Source organism: Lactuca serriola, chromosome 4 (genome assembly GCF_051521515.1).
Source record: "Lactuca serriola cultivar US96UC23 chromosome 4, Lser_US96UC23_V15, whole genome shotgun sequence".
Lineage (NCBI taxonomy): Eukaryota > Viridiplantae > Streptophyta > Magnoliopsida > Asterales > Asteraceae > Lactuca > Lactuca serriola.
In genome coordinates, this window is record NC_136411.1 from 84,595,845 (window position 1) to 84,613,743 (window position 17,899).

Here is a 17,899-nt window from a genome sequence, read left to right on the forward strand (position 1 = left end):
TCGCTCAGTCAACAGTCCTACCCACCTTAAATATACATGACTAGTATATGTGAGGCGATTATAGAAACGCCTTGTGAGAATTCGTTCATGAAAAGATACTCTATTCGGAAACACTTAGAACTCTCTATAGTTCCGCGTCGACTCTATCAGTCCAAGTATCCGCGGTAGCGATACCTAGGACGAAACTCGAGACGCCTAGAACTTGTGTGCCTGTTCGGCACATGACTTTATCGATCTTCACTTTATATCATGTCGAAGTGTGCCAACTTCGACGACCGGTTTGACTTCGTGCAACCATGTGTACATTCTAAGTGCTGTGAGCTTTCTCCATGGCCATATCGGCAAATAAAGGTTCCTCCGAACCCAAACCTAACACAAATAATCACATCTAATGCAATTCGTCAATCGTCCCTCTTATCTCAAACCTTCCGAAGTACTCAAGTGAGGGTACCCCACGCCGTCGATCGACCCCTCGTAGTCAAATGAACACCAAAGTGAAAGGCACTGCAAATACCTCAGAAAACGACAACCATCCGAGGCATACTCCGTAGATTCCCCTGGGTGACCCTCCTCACCTCACACATCAGGTTCGTGAACCTAGAGAATAGAACTCATGAGGCTGGCCACTATGACCGGGTATACTGTTGGCATCCATCAAGTATTGACGGTTAAGCCAAGCATGAGTTCTACCATGAACCTCTTCGCAAAACACTTTCACCCCATTCGATAACATAGGAGCAGAAATCAAGAGAACTACTGCGGATTGAGCTAGTAAAGTTCCGAGTGAAGAGACCCTATACCCACTAGATTTGACTTAGACCAAGAAAAACTCAGAACCTTCGGGAGAGTAGTTGCGGTAGGTGCTCGCACCTGCTCCTGCACCTTGTCCACCCAGTTATAGACCAGTGGTGCCTATCATCCTCCACCCTCTCGCAGGGAGGAAATCGTCGTCGCCCTGTAGACGATAGACTTCATTCCCCGAAGTGAACACTAGGATACCGAGAACCACAGGGTAACCTTCGCAGCCAAGAATACTTGGTCAAGTGCGAAGGTAGTTGCGTTAAATCTCATGACCCGGATCCCGAAAAGATTATGGACTCGACACCAGCTTTGGTGTTAGTCGAAGGATTATGCAGGAGCACGCACTCTCCACGCTAGAATAAACCACAATCTTAGAGATTCCTTGGACTAATAGGTGTTCCACGAATACTAACTCGGGCAGAGATAGTAGAACCACCTCCCGAGATAGTCCAACACTCGTCTGGTGAAACCCTATCTCCCCGACCCTCAGGGTTTCCGTATCTCAAGCGTCGTTAGTGCAGGTCCATTTGCACAAGCTTGGGATAGACACTCTATAGCAAACCAATGACCTTAGTCGCGTAGCCTACTTGACGATCTAGGAAGTCTCTATCAGCCAATAAAAGAAAACATGAAACTGGAGACCACTTGAGATTCCTAGGAACCAACCCGAAGGACTACACTACCAGTACGAGAGAGAACGTTAGGAACTTCGGAATGGCGATCACGCCAGTGATGATCTTGCCATAGAAGTACACTATGTTCTAAGTACTGAAAGGCTCTGCCCTTCCGAGAGCGTAGGACCATCCGAGAATACTCATGGAGGCTTGGTCCAACCCTTTCCAGGCTGCCATTACCTTCGGATATGCCACCAGATTCACACCCAATCGATCCACTTCTTAGACTTGATACGTGATTTCCCGACAACACTTTTCGTACCTCACTCATCTTGATAGAATACATCGAGAACCCTGACTTCATAGATACACCAGTCAGAACCCGCTAGCTACACTAGACGGAATCCGCATCCCGTATGTGAAGGTCTGTGAGAATGACAACCACAGACTAGAGATCACTTGGGAATGCAAGGGCAACCGTATAGGAAGTACTCCCTTACCTCTACTCGGCAGTTCATACCTACTTCCTTGCCTAGACCTGAATTTCGGGACGAAATTCCCTCTAACGGGGGATGATGTGACAACCCAAGTTGTCCCGTTACATTTCCCCGTTACCGTTAACGGAATATTCCACTGTATAAAAGTTCCGTTAAATAGAGGGCGTCAGTTTAATAAACATTTCCATATGATTACCTTTAACATGCCGTTAAGTCGTGATAAAAGGGAAATAAAAACACAGGACACACATTTTCATTCATTTAGAAAATGTCAAGTTTTATTATTACGACCACTAAATCGGGTGCGACCAAAAGCCCCGTTTAACGGCAGTATCGGGTAAAATTCCACTGAGCCCCGACTGTGAAACCTATATATGGGTGAATGGAGTCCATTGGAGACTTTTTACACTCTCTCTCTATACTCTCTCGCTAGACCCGTTTTCGCCCCGAATTCGCAACCAAACGCTTCCAAATTGTAAGTCCGCTTACCCTAGCTTATTCTAAGCGTATTAATTTATGTTTAAAGCCCAAAAATCATCCAAGAAGGCATAGGATAAGGAGTTTACGACCTAGGAACATTCTAGGGCCGTAAACCCCTAAAAAGGTGCTAAATATGCCTTTAAACTTGACCATAAGCTTAGAAACTAATAGGGGTTATAGCCTAGGGGTGTTTAAACACTAAAATGCATGGATTTAGGACTCAAAGAAGAGTTTACGGCCCAAGCACATGCTTAGGCCGTAAACTCCACAAGTCATGGTCCCAAATGTGCACCAAACTCATCCTAGGGCTTATTACATAATTTAGGGACTTATTCCTTTGAGTTTAGGACACTTGAACACTCCAAAATGAATTAAAGAAAAGATTTTACGGCCCATGAATAGTCAAGGCCGTAAACTCCCAAAAATCATGCCCAAAAGTGTGATTTTGCCCCCCTAATGGCCTTAGACATTTACCATAAACTACTAGGAGGGGATCTAAGGACTTAAACCCAAGAAAATGAGACATTTCTTGGAGTTTACGGCCCAAGCATTATCTAGGCCGTAAACTCCCCAAACCCCCTCAAATGTTGGTTTTAATCACCCAAAATGGCATCACACTTCATTAGAAATCACTAGAAAGGCATTAGGGGCTTAAAACTTCACTAAACTCAAAGATTGAGAGTTTACGGCCGTAAACTCCCTTGGGAGAGTTCCTAGGCCGTAAACTCCTATAAAGTACCCTTAGAAGCCTCAAATCCAATCATGCCTTTGAGGAAAAGTGCTTAGAATAATTCTATGAACAAGCTAGAAGCATCAAACACCCAAGAAATTGACCTTGGGAGTTTACGGCCGTAAACTCCCTTAGGTTGGGCCGTAAACTCCTTGTTTGGTCCATGTTGGTGTTTTAAATCCATTTACACACTAGATATGTGAGTATAGCAAAGTCCCACAGCTGATAGGAGACCCTTAGCACCCTTAAACGCTACCCGGGACCCCAAACACTCAACCAAAAGTGTTTTTCCACTCCTTTGAGTGTGTATAATTGTTTAATTAGTATATTATATGCTAATTGTATGTGAAAATATGTTATCATATGTTAAAATAGGTCCTTGTGTGTATTCAAGTCCTTGCGTGACCCCGAACGCCTAAACGACACTTCCGTCGGACCTACTTACACCAGGTGAGTTCATACCCCTGAATGAACCTTTTAAATGCTTTTAAATGTTTTATAAGGGGGGATTACAAGTTAAACATGCCAGTTATCATATCAATCACATGTGATTGATAACCCGCATGCACAAGATTTTACCACTGTACACTGGTTTACTGAGTAGGACACTGTAAATGGCTTTCAAAAAGGATTTTTAAATTGTTCAAGTTCTTACTTTCATAGCTTATCAAAGATTCATTTTCAAACTGATTTATAAAGGATTCCCAAAGATTTCTGAAGGTTTTCACACCCATTTTATCAAAGAATACAAATGCGATTTTCCTGAGTAATAAAGTCTTCAAAGGTTTTCATGAACACTTTTGATTGTTAGATACCGCTGCTTCGCTTATACTTATTTTATACTCCTACTCTGTAATGCTTTCGCTTATACCTGAAGTCATTTATACCTGATAACGTTTATACTTATTCATCCTCTTACTTAGTGATACGATTCTTCCTCGCTTATACTTGATATCAACCCTACTTCACTTATACTTGATACGCTTTCGCTTCACTCATTGTCGCCTCTACTTCATGATACGCTTATACTTGTGCGACACTTCTACTTCACTTGCGAACGCTTTTACTTCACTTATGAGGCGCTACTACTTCACAAGGATCACTTCTACTTAAAACGCACTTAGTCATAGTTAGATGTATGTCCGTGCTCATATGGGTATATATAACTAATGATTGAAAGACTTAGGAAGGCTCGTCGGCCCTATTTCCTTTTCTTCGTTGAGATGTGGTCTGGTGGGATCGGGTAGCCGTCCGAAGGTCGTTTGGTTCATTAGTTAAATACTATGTATATGAGTATGGACATACAGGAAATTCTCTAGTCAAGTCAGTTAAGAATCTCTGCCTCTGTTCTACACTTACTTTAGAAACACACTACCCACCGTTCGAAAGTCTTTACCTCTAGTATATCACTTACATAAGAAACCCACTCCTCTCAAGAAACACACCACCCTCCATTTGGGATGCATCTTCGGGACGCGACCTTCTCCGTCGTCTAGTTGGTAACCAGAGTCTCTTGTAGGGAGAGCGGACATTATGTGTATAGGCTTATACGGGATTGACAACCCCGCACCCTGACTGCTAGCTACAGTCCACGGCCCACCAAGCCAAGGGGTGACAAATGTCACATTCTATAGATGCTTGTAGGGCGTCTGGAACTCTAGTCAGTATGGTTACGAGTATCCTGGGTTGCCTTATAATTCATGGCTTTAAGGTAACGGTATTTCGTCAGCAATTTACACTGTATGCTGATGTCACTTTTCAGAGTCACACTGTTTCGACCTTGCTAGCTGTATCTTTCATTTGATACTGTCTGGGGTCTATAGCCTCTGTTTCGACCTTGCTAGCTGTATCTTTCATTTGATACTGTCTGGGGTCTATAGTCTTTGTTTCGACCTTGCTAGCTGTATCTTTCATTTGATACTGTCTGGGGTCTATAGTCTTTGTTTCGACCTTGCTAGCTGTATCTTTCATTTGATACTGTCTGGGGTCTGTAGTCTTGGTTTTGACCTTGTGAAAGATACCTTCCAATTGGTATCGTCTTCGGTCTATATTCACCGTTTTAGACCTTACCAGCGGTACCTTTCATTTGGTACCTTCTAGGGTCTATGTCTCCCCTTGTTTGACTGAACCAGGCGCGTCGTTAATTCGATACCCTCCTGGAGTCTATGATTCTTTGCCTTAGTCAGCAGTCCTCACTGCTGAGGCATATATTATTCCCTGATGTCTCCTGCTTTCTTTAATAATCAAATTCAGTATTTTGATAAAAATAGCAACTAAGGGAAAGCTACCTCTTACTACAATACACTGAAACAGTCTTGATAGAAGGCTGCTTTATTTAAAGAAAATATAGGATTTTCTGGAAAGAACACTGAAGCAACGAAAACACTTAAACTACTACTTATTAAAGTTATTTGACTAAATGACACTAAATACTTATGAACTCACCAGTATTTATAAAAATGCTGATACTCGCTTTTAAAATAACTTGTAATCTCAGGTCAGCAATTAGACAGGTACATCCCCGGAGTTGCTGATGAAGATGGCTTAAGTACCTTGCTGCACTTTATATAAGTTGCTTGTATTACTTTGATACTATGTAATGTAACCATGTAAAATTATTCTATTAATGCAATGTTTTGTTGTACTTTGATTACTATATGCATGTGTTGTGATACTTGACATGACGTCATCCACCCCAGAACGTTTCCGCCGTTCCGGTTTTGGGGTGTGACAGATTGGTATCAGAGCATTGTTTATAGTGAGCTAAGTATATCAATTCATAAAAGATATACAGCCTATAAATACAATGGGATAAAACACTCTGACCAAGAAATTATACTTTAGAATATAACCATATTTTACCAAAGTATAATAACAACCAGAATCTAAACACTCGAACAAAAGTATCACAAGAAGGACAATAATAAAAGTCTTCGGATGTTGAGCACTACAGTCAAACTTGGGCAGTTATGTAATCGTAAGATGGGATAAATGTAACCTGATCAACTACATTTATCCGAGATGCGATGAACGTGTGCTCGGGAGTGATAGTGGTGTGCAGCAGATCTGAAACTTACCAAATAGGAATTCTAGAGCCAAACATAAAGTTAAAATACTATAGGAGTATTTTAGAACGCTAAAAGATCCACACTAATCCCAGAATCATAATCAGAAGATAAGACTCAAACAAGAATTAAAATACCATAGGGGTATTTTAGAATCTATAAACAACCTTGCGTGAATAACCAAAAAGATCCCTATTGATATACCTACAACTACAGAGGGTATACTTCCAAGATTTTATATAATAAGGACCCCATAGGCTAAGAATGTGTGGTTTCGCTCTGTTTCCTTTTCCTCGTTGGGATGTGGTCCTAGAGTAGTATCACATATTCGAAGGCCTATCGGATCTAAGCTATATAGGATTTGTATACCCTGTGTAATCGTAGCAGGACTCGATATGGATCATACAGTGAAATGTTAATAATCTCTTAGGATTCTTTAGACATTTCCGTTCTCGCGCGAACCCCGTAGAAAACCCTACTCACTTCAGTGCTTGACAGAAGAGTTGATTCTGACCCAGAGGAGATTCATTGAGAAGATTTCCTGTTCGGAAATAAATGAACTGGGTCGAGACTATTGAATGCACCAAGTGCCCATATTCTCTTAGGGACAATGGTGAGAGATTCGCCTAAACTTCGGAGATTCCTAGTCATCCATCATGAAGTGATGACACCCACAGTTGGAATCAGAAGGAAGGCGGAGTAGAAACTCAATAAGTCCATACATGAAGAGAACCCTAGGAAACTACCCGGAGGAAACCAACGCCGATTCCAGTCAAAAACACGAGGCAGACCGAGGGAGCTAGTACATGGAACCCGGGAATTGTCTTTTCCTCGTATTCGTCACGATAATTCACCCTAAAAATGATGCAGTTTAGTGAGTTAGTGGTTACACTACTCACGCTATGTGTTAGGTAAATCGTCGTTTCCCGTTGCCAGATATACGAATAGGGCAGATCCCCGCATCTCTAATGAGAGAATTTTAGCCATCTGCCCTTGAGAGTCTCTCTTTCCGCAAGTTTCGTTCCGAACCATTCTCAATTCTCTCCAGGCCGGAGAGTGAAACTTTTCCCAGTATGAAGGTAACTTAGTCGGAACGACCCACATCGTATGGCCTTTTTCCGATACTCATACTCTTACCTTGAATTCCAGGACTACGTCATAGGGCTGTAGGTCAACGTTCAAACAACTAGTACCCAAGGCACGGGAGAAATTTATGCCTAATACGTTCAGGACAGAAATGTCCAGGGTTAACCATCGTCTCTCATTACCTTGTATTCCTTCCGTGTAGGAAAAACCATGCCACCAAAGAAACATAACCAATCCGCAAGCAAGAAACCTGCCCTCTTATTCGATGAAGCTACGTTCCAAGCTGCAGTCTCGGCAGCCGTAGCAGCTGTCATGGCTCACCTGAATGCTAACAACGCCAATGTTAGCAAGGGCCCTGTTGGGATTTCCAATCCTGGCAATGGACGGCAGCAACCCACTCTTCCACACTCAGCCACCCAAGAACCTCCACTGAACCCACTAAAGAGAAAACTCAAGATAGAGGAGGGAAGTACCTCGGCTCCAGGACCTTCCGAAGGGCAACGAGTTGAGGCAGTCTATACACCTGTCAATCCTTCCCTCCCGATCTCAAGAAGACCATACCTAGGAGGCCTTCCCCACTGCAGCAAGTGCGGCTACCATCATCATGGTACCTGCCGGGAACTTTATTGTGCTAGGTGCCACATGCTGGGGCATACTGCTCGTGTCTACAGAACCCCGGTTGAGTTCATTACACCAGCCACCAATGTGGCGACCCGTATAGTTTGCCACCTATGTGGTAAGATGGGACACTTTAAGAGGGACTGACCAACCGAAGGGAAAGACAAAGACATAGAAGGAGCCTGACACTACTGCTTAGGGAGAAGCAGCAAGGAAACTCGTTAGATTTTTGGTACGTCTCTCGATCCTGGATAACTAAGCTAAGAACAATAAAAGACTAATTCAAATATAAATTCTTTCCAGTAAGGCGAAAGTCACAGCACTGTTAAAGAAATTTAAAATTCATTAGGTAAAACTATAGTGGCTAAACATATACGTTACGGCCATGTATATCTAAGATGGACAGACCTAGAGTGAGCGAATGCCGCCTCATTTCCTGTTCCTCGTTTGGTTGTGGATTTAGGGCGGGGTCGCTCAGTCAACAGTCCTACCCACCTTAAATATACATGACTAGTATATGTGAGGCGATTATAGAAACGCCTTGTGAGAATTCGTTCATGAAAAGATACTCTATTCGGAAACACTTAGAACTCTCTATAGTTCCGCGTCGACTCTATCAGTCCAAGTATCCGCGGTAGCGATACCTAGGACGAAACTCGAGACGCCTAGAACTTGTGTGCCTGTTCGGCACATGACTTTATCGATCTTCACTTTATATCATGTCGAAGTGTGCCAACTTCGACGACCGGTTTGACTTCGTGCAACCATGTGTACATTCTAAGTGCTGTGAGCTTTCTCCATGGCCATATCGGCAAATAAAGGTTCCTCCGAACCCAAACCTAACACAAATAATCACATCTAATGCAATTCGTCAATCGTCCCTCTTATCTCAAACCTTCCGAAGTACTCAAGTGAGGGTACCCCACGCCGTCGATCGACCCCTCGTAGTCAAATGAACACCAAAGTGAAAGGCACTGCAAATACCTCAGAAAACGACAACCATCCGAGGCATACTCCGTAGATTCCCCTGGGTGACCCTCCTCACCTCACACATCAGGTTCGTGAACCTAGAGAATAGAACTCATGAGGCTGGCCACTATGACCGGGTATACTGTTGGCATCCATCAAGTATTGACGGTTAAGCCAAGCATGAGTTCTACCATGAACCTCTTCGCAAAACACTTTCACCCCATTCGATAACATAGGAGCAGAAATCAAGAGAACTACTGCGGATTGAGCTAGTAAAGTTCCGAGTGAAGAGACCCTATACCCACTAGATTTGACTTAGACCAAGAAAAACTCAGAACCTTCGGGAGAGTAGTTGCGGTAGGTGCTCGCACCTGCTCCTGCACCTTGTCCACCCAGTTATAGACCAGTGGTGCCTATCATCCTCCACCCTCTCGCAGGGAGGAAATCGTCGTCGCCCTGTAGACGATAGACTTCATTCCCCGAAGTGAACACTAGGATACCGAGAACCACAGGGTAACCTTCGCAGCCAAGAATACTTGGTCAAGTGCGAAGGTAGTTGCGTTAAATCTCATGACCCGGATCCCGAAAAGATTATGGACTCGACACCAGCTTTGGTGTTAGTCGAAGGATTATGCAGGAGCACGCACTCTCCACGCTAGAATAAACCACAATCTTAGAGATTCCTTGGACTAATAGGTGTTCCACGAATACTAACTCGGGCAGAGATAGTAGAACCACCTCCCGAGATAGTCCAACACTCGTCTGGTGAAACCCTATCTCCCCGACCCTCAGGGTTTCCGTATCTCAAGCGTCGTTAGTGCAGGTCCATTTGCACAAGCTTGGGATAGACACTCTATAGCAAACCAATGACCTTAGTCGCGTAACCTACTTGACGATCTAGGAAGTCTCTATCAGCCAATAAAAGAAAACATGAAACTGGAGACCACTTGAGATTCCTAGGAACCAACCCGAAGGACTACACTACCAGTACGAGAGAGAACGTTAGGAACTTCGGAATGGCGATCACGCCAGTGATGATCTTGCCATAGAAGTACACTATGTTCTAAGTACTGAAAGGCTCTGCCCTTCCGAGAGCGTAGGACCATCCGAGAATACTCATGGAGGCTTGGTCCAACCCTTTCCAGGTTGCCATTACCTTCGGATATGCCACCAGATTCACACCCAATCGATCCACTTCTTAGACTTGATACGTGATTTCCCGACAACACTTTTCGTACCTCACTCATCTTGATAGAATCCATCGAGAACCCTGACTTCATAGATACACCAGTCAGAACCCGCTAGCTACACTAGACGGAATCCGCATCCCGTATGTGAAGGTCTGTGAGAATGACAACCACAGACTAGAGATCACTTGGGAATGCAAGGGCAACCGTATAGGAAGTACTCCCTTACCTCTACTCGGCAGTTCATACCTACTTCCTTGCCTAGACCTGAATTTCGGGACGAAATTCCCTCTAACGGGGGATGATGTGACAACCCAAGTTGTCCCGTTACATTTCCCCGTTACCGTTAACGGAATATTCCACTGTATAAAAGTTCCGTTAAATAGAGGGCGTCAGTTTAATAAACATTTCCATATGATTACCTTTAACATGCCGTTAAGTCGTGATAAAAGGGAAATAAAAACACAGGACACACATTTTCATTCATTTAGAAAATGTCAAGTTTTATTATTACGACCACTAAATCGGGTGCGACCAAAAGCCCCGTTTAACGGCAGTATCGGGTAAAATTCCACTAAGCCCCGACTGTGAAACCTATATATGGGTGAATGGAGTCCATTGGAGACTTTTTACACTCTCTCTCTATACTCTCTCGCTAGACCCGTTTTCGCCCCGAATTCGCAACCAAACGCTTCCAAATTGTAAGTCCGCTTACCCTAGCTTATTCTAAGCGTATTAATTTATGTTTAAAGCCCAAAAATCATCCAAGAAGGCATAGGATAAGGAGTTTACGGCCTAGGAACATTCTAGGGCCGTAAACCCCTAAAAAGGTGCTAAATATGCCTTTAAACTTGACCATAAGCTTAGAAACTAATAGGGGTTATAGCCTAGGGGTGTTTAAACACTAAAATGCATGGATTTAGGACTCAAAGAAGAGTTTACGGCCCAAGCACATGCTTAGGCCGTAAACTCCACAAGTCATGGTCCCAAATGTGCACCAAACTCATCCTAGGGCTTATTACATAATTTAGGGACTTATTCCTTTGAGTTTAGGACACTTGAACACTCCAAAATGAATTAAAGAAAAGATTTTACGGCCCATGAATAGTCAAGGCCGTAAACTCCCAAAAATCATGCCCAAAAGTGTGATTTTGCCCCCCTAATGGCCTTAGACATTTACCATAAACTACTAGGAGGGGATCTAAGGACTTAAACCCAAGAAAATGAGACATTTCTTGGAGTTTACGGCCCAAGCATTATCTAGGCCGTAAACTCCCCAAACCCCCTCAAATGTTGGTTTTAATCACCCAAAATGGCATCACACTTCATTAGAAATCACTAGAAAGGCATTAGGGGCTTAAAACTTCACTAAACTCAAAGATTGAGAGTTTACGGCCGTAAACTCCCTTGGGAGAGTTCCTAGGCCGTAAACTCCTATAAAGTACCCTTAGAAGCCTCAAATCCAATCATGCCTTTGAGGAAAAGTGCTTAGAATAATTCTATGAACAAGCTAGAAGCATCAAACACCCAAGAAATTGACCTTGGGAGTTTACGGCCGTAAACTCCCTTAGGTTGGGCCGTAAACTCCTTGTTTGGTCCATGTTGGTGTTTTAAATCCATTTACACACTAGATATGTGAGTATAGCAAAGTCCCACAGCTGATAGGAGACCCTTAGCACCCTTAAACGCTACCCGGGACCCCAAACACTCAACCAAAAGTGTTTTTCCACTCCTTTGAGTGTGTATAATTGTTTAATTAGTATATTATATGCTAATTGTATGTGAACATATGTTATCATATGTTAAAATAGGTCCTTGTGTGTATTCAAGTCCTTGCGTGACCCCGAACGCCTAAACGACACTTCCGTCGGACCTACTTACACCAGGTGAGTTCATACCCCTGAATGAACCTTTTAAATGCTTTTAAATGTTTTATAAGGGGGGATTACAAGTTAAACATGCCAGTTATCATATCAATCACATGTGATTGATAACCCGCATGCACAAGATTTTACCACTGTACACTGGTTTACTGAGTAGGACACTGTAAATGGCTTTCAAAAAGGATTTTTAAATTGTTCAAGTTCTTACTTTCATAGCTTATCAAAGATTCATTTTCAAACTGATTTATAAAGGATTCCCAAAGATTTCTGAAGGTTTTCACACCCATTTTATCAAAGAATACAAATGCGATTTTCCTGAGTAATAAAGTCTTCAAAGGTTTTCATGAACACTTTTGATTGTTAGATACCGCTGCTTCGCTTATACTTATTTTATACTCCTACTCTGTAATGCTTTCGCTTATACCTGAAGTCATTTATACCTGATAACGTTTATACTTATTCATCCTCTTACTTAGTGATACGATTCTTCCTCGCTTATACTTGATATCAACCCTACTTCACTTATACTTGATACGCTTTCGCTTCACTCATTGTCGCCTCTACTTCATGATACGCTTATACTTGTGCGACACTTCTACTTCACTTGCGAACGCTTTTACTTCACTTATGAGGCGCTACTACTTCACAAGGATCACTTCTACTTAAAACGCACTTAGTCATAGTTAGATGTATGTCCGTGCTCATATAGGTATATATAAGTAATGATTGAAAGACTTAGGAAGGCTCGTCGGCCCTATTTCCTTTTCTTCGTTGAGATGTGGTCTGGTGGGATCGGGTAGCCGTCCGAAGGTCGTTTGGTTCATTAGTTAAATACTATGTATATGAGTATGGACATACAGGAAATTCTCTAGTCAAGTCAGTTAAGAATCTCTGCCTCTGTTCTACACTTACTTTAGAAACACACTACCCACCGTTCGAAAGTCTTTACCTCTAGTATATCACTTACATAAGAAACCCACTCCTCTCAAGAAACACACCACCCTCCATTTGGGATGCATCTTCGGGACGCGGCCTTCTTCGTCGTCTAGTTGGTAACCAGAGTCTCCTGTAGGGAGAGCGGACATTATGTGTATAGGCCTATACGGGATTGACAACCCCGCACCCTGACTGCTAGCTACAGTCCACGGCCCACCAAGCCAAGGGGTGACAAATGTCACATTCTATAGATGCTTGTAGGGCGTCTGGAACTCTAGTCAGTATGGTTACGAGTATCCTGGGTTGCCTTATAATTCATGGCTTTAAGGTAACGGTATTTCGTCAGCAATTTACACTGTATGCTGATGTCACTTTTTAGAGTCACACTGTTTCGACCTTGCTAGCTGTATCTTTCATTTGATACTGTCTGGGGTCTATAGCCTCTGTTTCGACCTTGCTAGCTGTATCTTTCATTTGATACTGTCTGGGGTCTATAGTCTTTGTTTCGACCTTGCTAGCTGTATCTTTCATTTGATACTGTCTGGGGTCTATAGTCTTTGTTTCGACCTTGCTAGCTGTATCTTTCATTTGATACTGTCTGGGGTCTGTAGTCTTGGTTTTGACCTTGTGAAAGATACCTTCCAATTGGTATCGTCTTCGGTCTATATTCACCGTTTTAGACCTTACCAGCGGTACCTTTCATTTGGTACCTTCTAGGGTCTATGTCTCCCCTTGTTTGACTGAACCAGGCGCGTCGTTAATTCGATACCCTCCTGGAGTCTATGATTCTTTGCCTTAGTCAGCAGTCCTCACTGCTGAGGCATATATTATTCCCTGATGTCTCCTGCTTTCTTTAATAATCAAATTCAGTATTTTGATAAAAATAGCAACTAAGGGAAAGCTACCTCTTACTACAATACACTGAAACAGTCTTGATAGAAGGCTGCTTTATTTAAAGAAAATATAGGATTTTCTGGAAAGAACACTAAAGCAACGAAAACACTTAAACTACTACTTATTAAAGTTATTTGACTAAATGACACTAAATACTTATGAACTCACCAGTATTTATAAAAATGCTGATACTCGCTTTTAAAATAACTTGTAATCTCAGGTCAGCAATTAGACAGGTACATCCCCGGAGTTGCTGATGAAGATGGCTTAAGTACCTTGTTGCACTTTATATAAGTTGCTTGTATTACTTTGATACTATGTAATGTAACCATGTAAAATTATTCTATTAATGCAATGTTTTGTTGTACTTTGATTACTATATGCATGTGTTGTGATACTTGACATGACGTCATCCACCCCAGAATTCCGCCGTTCCGGTTTTGGGGTGTGACAATATAGTGCAGCATTACCAATGTATAACAATTACGCATCACTAGCAGGCTTTGATGTTAGGCTTGGACCAATTAGAACCACCGAATCCGGCATTATCACACAACGATATTTGCTATGCAATCGGGAAGGTAAACCAAGATCTGGTAAAGTGGATACTTTAGACCCTCAACATAATAAGATTCAGAGAAGGAAAGACTCATTTAGGTGCGAATGCAAAGCGAAAATTGTTTTTATTCTAGCAGATGGAACTAATAGATATATTGTTGCTGATTTTGTCGAACAGCATAATCATGAGTTGTTTGGTAAGGACAACATGTTTTTGTCTTGTACAAAGAGAAAACTTGATTATTCACAGCAGATGTTTATTCATAACTTGTCAAAGCAAAATATTGGTGCCTCAAGAGCACATAGATTGTATACCGGACTTCAAGGTGGTTCTGACATTCGAGGTGGGTTGGTTTCCGATTTCAAGAACAGTACGAGAAATCTCAATTCTTACATAGGTTCTAGGGACGCAAAATTTCTTGTAGTGAAGATGCTGGAAAGGAAAAAAAGTATCCCAAGTTTCTCTTTCGAGTTTAAAGTCGTTGAGCAAAATTGAATTCGATTTTTGGGCTGACGAAACCGCAAAGTACAACTACAATGTTTTTTGAGACATTGTATCTCTTGATGCCACATTCAACATGAATAAGTATTTTTTAAATTTCGCAATTTTATCACAATATTTTTTGTATGCCAATAACGCTTACCCATTTTTATTTTCTTAAACATATATGATATGGTTTTCGTACCGTTCACTGGGATAGATAACCATAAGAAATGTGTGGATTTTGGTGCTGGACTTTTGAGTAGAGAAGATGGTAGTTCTTATTCTTGGCTGCTTAGAGCATTTTTGAAAGCATCCAAAAAACAACCTACGCTTGTTCTTACAGATCAAGATCAAACGTTAAACAAGGCTGTTAATGAAGTATTTCCCAGCACACAGGTTTTGTATGTGGCATATTACAAAAAAACTCCCAAATAAGGTGAATATTTATTTTATATTTAAAATAATGTCACTATGTTTACAGATTTACAATTTAAAAGGTACTTTTGCTAGAATATTATTATAAATTCTTTCAGAATATATGTTTAAAGCATTCTAATTTCTTTCAGACCAAATGTCTTTACAGATTTACAATTTAAAAGGTAGTTCTGCTAGAATATTATTCTAAATTCTTTCAGAATACGTTTTCCACTATATAATTTGGAAGGCCAAAATTAGTAGTTCTGCTAGAATATTATTCTTAATTCATACCCTTCATTCAATGTATACCACCTTCATATTTTTTTATTACAATCTATAACTTTTATTTTTTATTCAGATGACATCCCAACTAGCCACAAACTCAGCTTTTCGAAAGCGTTTCCACTCTATAATTTGGAATTCTAAGCTGGAACCACATGATTTTGAAAAGGCATGGAAATCTTGTTTACATGAGTTTAACATTTCAAATAACAAATGGATGTAAGAGATGTATGTGTTGCGTAGACGTTGGGTACCTACATTTTTCAAGGACATACCGATGTCTGGTCTTATCAGAACTACATCATTGTCGGAAGGCCAAAATTAGTCGTTTTAGAACAACACCATTACTGGTTCTTATCTTTTAATGTTTATGATGACATTTGAGGGTGTTATGGAATGTCAAATGTGTAATAAATTTGTCAATGACTTTAACACTGCTACAAAACTTCTTAGATTCATCACATCTAGTCCAATTGAACCACATGCTTCAAAGGTCTACACTCGTAAAAAAATTTATCAGGTGCAGAAAGAGATTTCAGATTCTGATAATACTTGTTTCCAAATGAGTGTTACTTCTAATAATGGTGTTGACACTAATATTGTATTGGAGAAGCAAAAGAACATAAGCACCAGGCAACCATCAAGTCTTATTGTTGATGACAAACTAGAGGAATACCATTACGATTGTCTTATAGAGGATACCCAATACATGACAAGTTATTACTTTATTATATAATTTTTTTTAAACACACAACAAGAATTTTTAAAGTGTACTCATATTTTTTTCATACATATTTCAGGTTACACACTCAACAATAGATGGTTCATACAAGTGTACCTGCATGCATTTTGAAAATGTCGGTGTTTTGTGTAGGCACATATTTTGTGTCTTTAAGTACTACAATATTGAACAGATTCCTGAAGAATATATTATGAGACGGTGGCGTCGGGATGTTATTCCAACTGAATTGCTTAAAAGGCGTTTTTCTAATTCTTTTCTAGACTCTAACTCTGACATGACGACTATTGAAATTTTTTGTCAAATGTAGATCGTTGCGTTTCATTTTTGAGCCATGATGAATTGAAGTTAAAGTCATACCTTGAAGAGTTGAATAAGCTGAAGAAAAAATTTTGTAGATGATTGTCCAGTCCCTGAGATGCCATCAAGAGAATCATTCGACAACCAGATTATAGGTGTAGAATTAACTAATGATGTTCTAGATATTAAGAATCCATTAGATATTTGTAATAAGGGAACTGGCAGTCGTGGTAAGTGATTAAAATCAAAGAAAGAAATGATGGAAAAAGTAAGTTTGAAGCCTAAGCGAAAGTGTGCTTTATGTAAACAGAAGGCTAACCATGATAAACGAAATTTCCCTCTTAAAAAACATGTCTAAGTAGTATGCTTTATATGTAGTTTTTTTCAAATGTTACATTACAGTAAAACTTTTATTTTCACATTTAGTTATGATATTGCTTACAAATTTCTAGTTTTTAATATAATTATCATTTATGGTTATACACTTTTGCATACTTTGTTTTAATTCTTTATCCAAGCTTGTATCCCCAACTTTATCACTTTGTACAATCACTATTTTCCATTACTTTTTTTTAATACCCAAAAACATAATTTTTTAAAATCAAATTAAGCAAACTGAACTTTAAGCCATTTACATTAATTCTGACATAATGTATTCCATTTTACATACATTCTTTTAGACGCTTAACAACCATTTCGATATTCTATACTTTTAAGACCTTTGAAAACCACTACTATGTAACAAACAAGAAAATGCAACTACTCAGACAAACATGGAATGACATAATGTTCATGCATTCAACCATCTTTAATCAACTTATTATATTCTTTCAGAACATTATGTTCAACTAATTCTACTAATTCTTACCCACGATTACTGTGTCTCCTTCCTTGTAACAACACAATCTTCATACATTCTACTACCTGTAATCAACTTATTTTATTCTACCGTACCATGATGTACATATAATTCTAACAACTCTTATCCATGATTAATGTGTACCCTAACTTGTAGGAACATAATCCTCATACATTCTACCACGAATAATGTGTATATTTACTGAAATATAACATTTATACAAACAGTGAAAATCATAATCTTCAAACATTCTATCACTTGTAATCAATTATCATTATTCTGCCAGAATAATGATGTAAAGATAACTATAACAATTCTTATCAATTGTAGTCAAGTACCATTATTCTGCCAGAATAACGACGTAAAGATAACTATTAAATTCTTGTACAACAAAACTTACCTGTACATTACAAACCATCTTTCATAATCACATTCCAACATCTATCAAAGAGTAACGCTTTCCAAAAAAAAACTAATTAAACAAATATTATTAACATTTA

General features: G+C 40.3%; 1 protein-coding gene across 1 annotated transcript; it reads left to right on the forward strand.

Annotated features, from left to right (window-relative positions):
* Nucleotides 1–14,232: 14,232 nt before the first annotated feature.
* Nucleotides 14,233–14,814, forward strand: LOC145098574 (protein FAR1-RELATED SEQUENCE 5-like). The gene has a single exon (XM_079036200.1). The coding sequence runs from the start codon at nt 14,233–14,235 to the stop codon at nt 14,812–14,814; it is 582 nt and encodes a 193-aa protein (XP_078892326.1).
* The last annotated feature ends 3,085 nt before the right edge of the window (nt 14,815–17,899 follow it).

Bases quoted from the DNA above. Each gene is read 5' to 3' on its own strand.
- LOC145098574 (XM_079036200.1), top strand. From the start codon at position 14,233: ATGTATAACAATTACGCATCACTAGCAGGCTTTGATGTTAGGCTTGGA.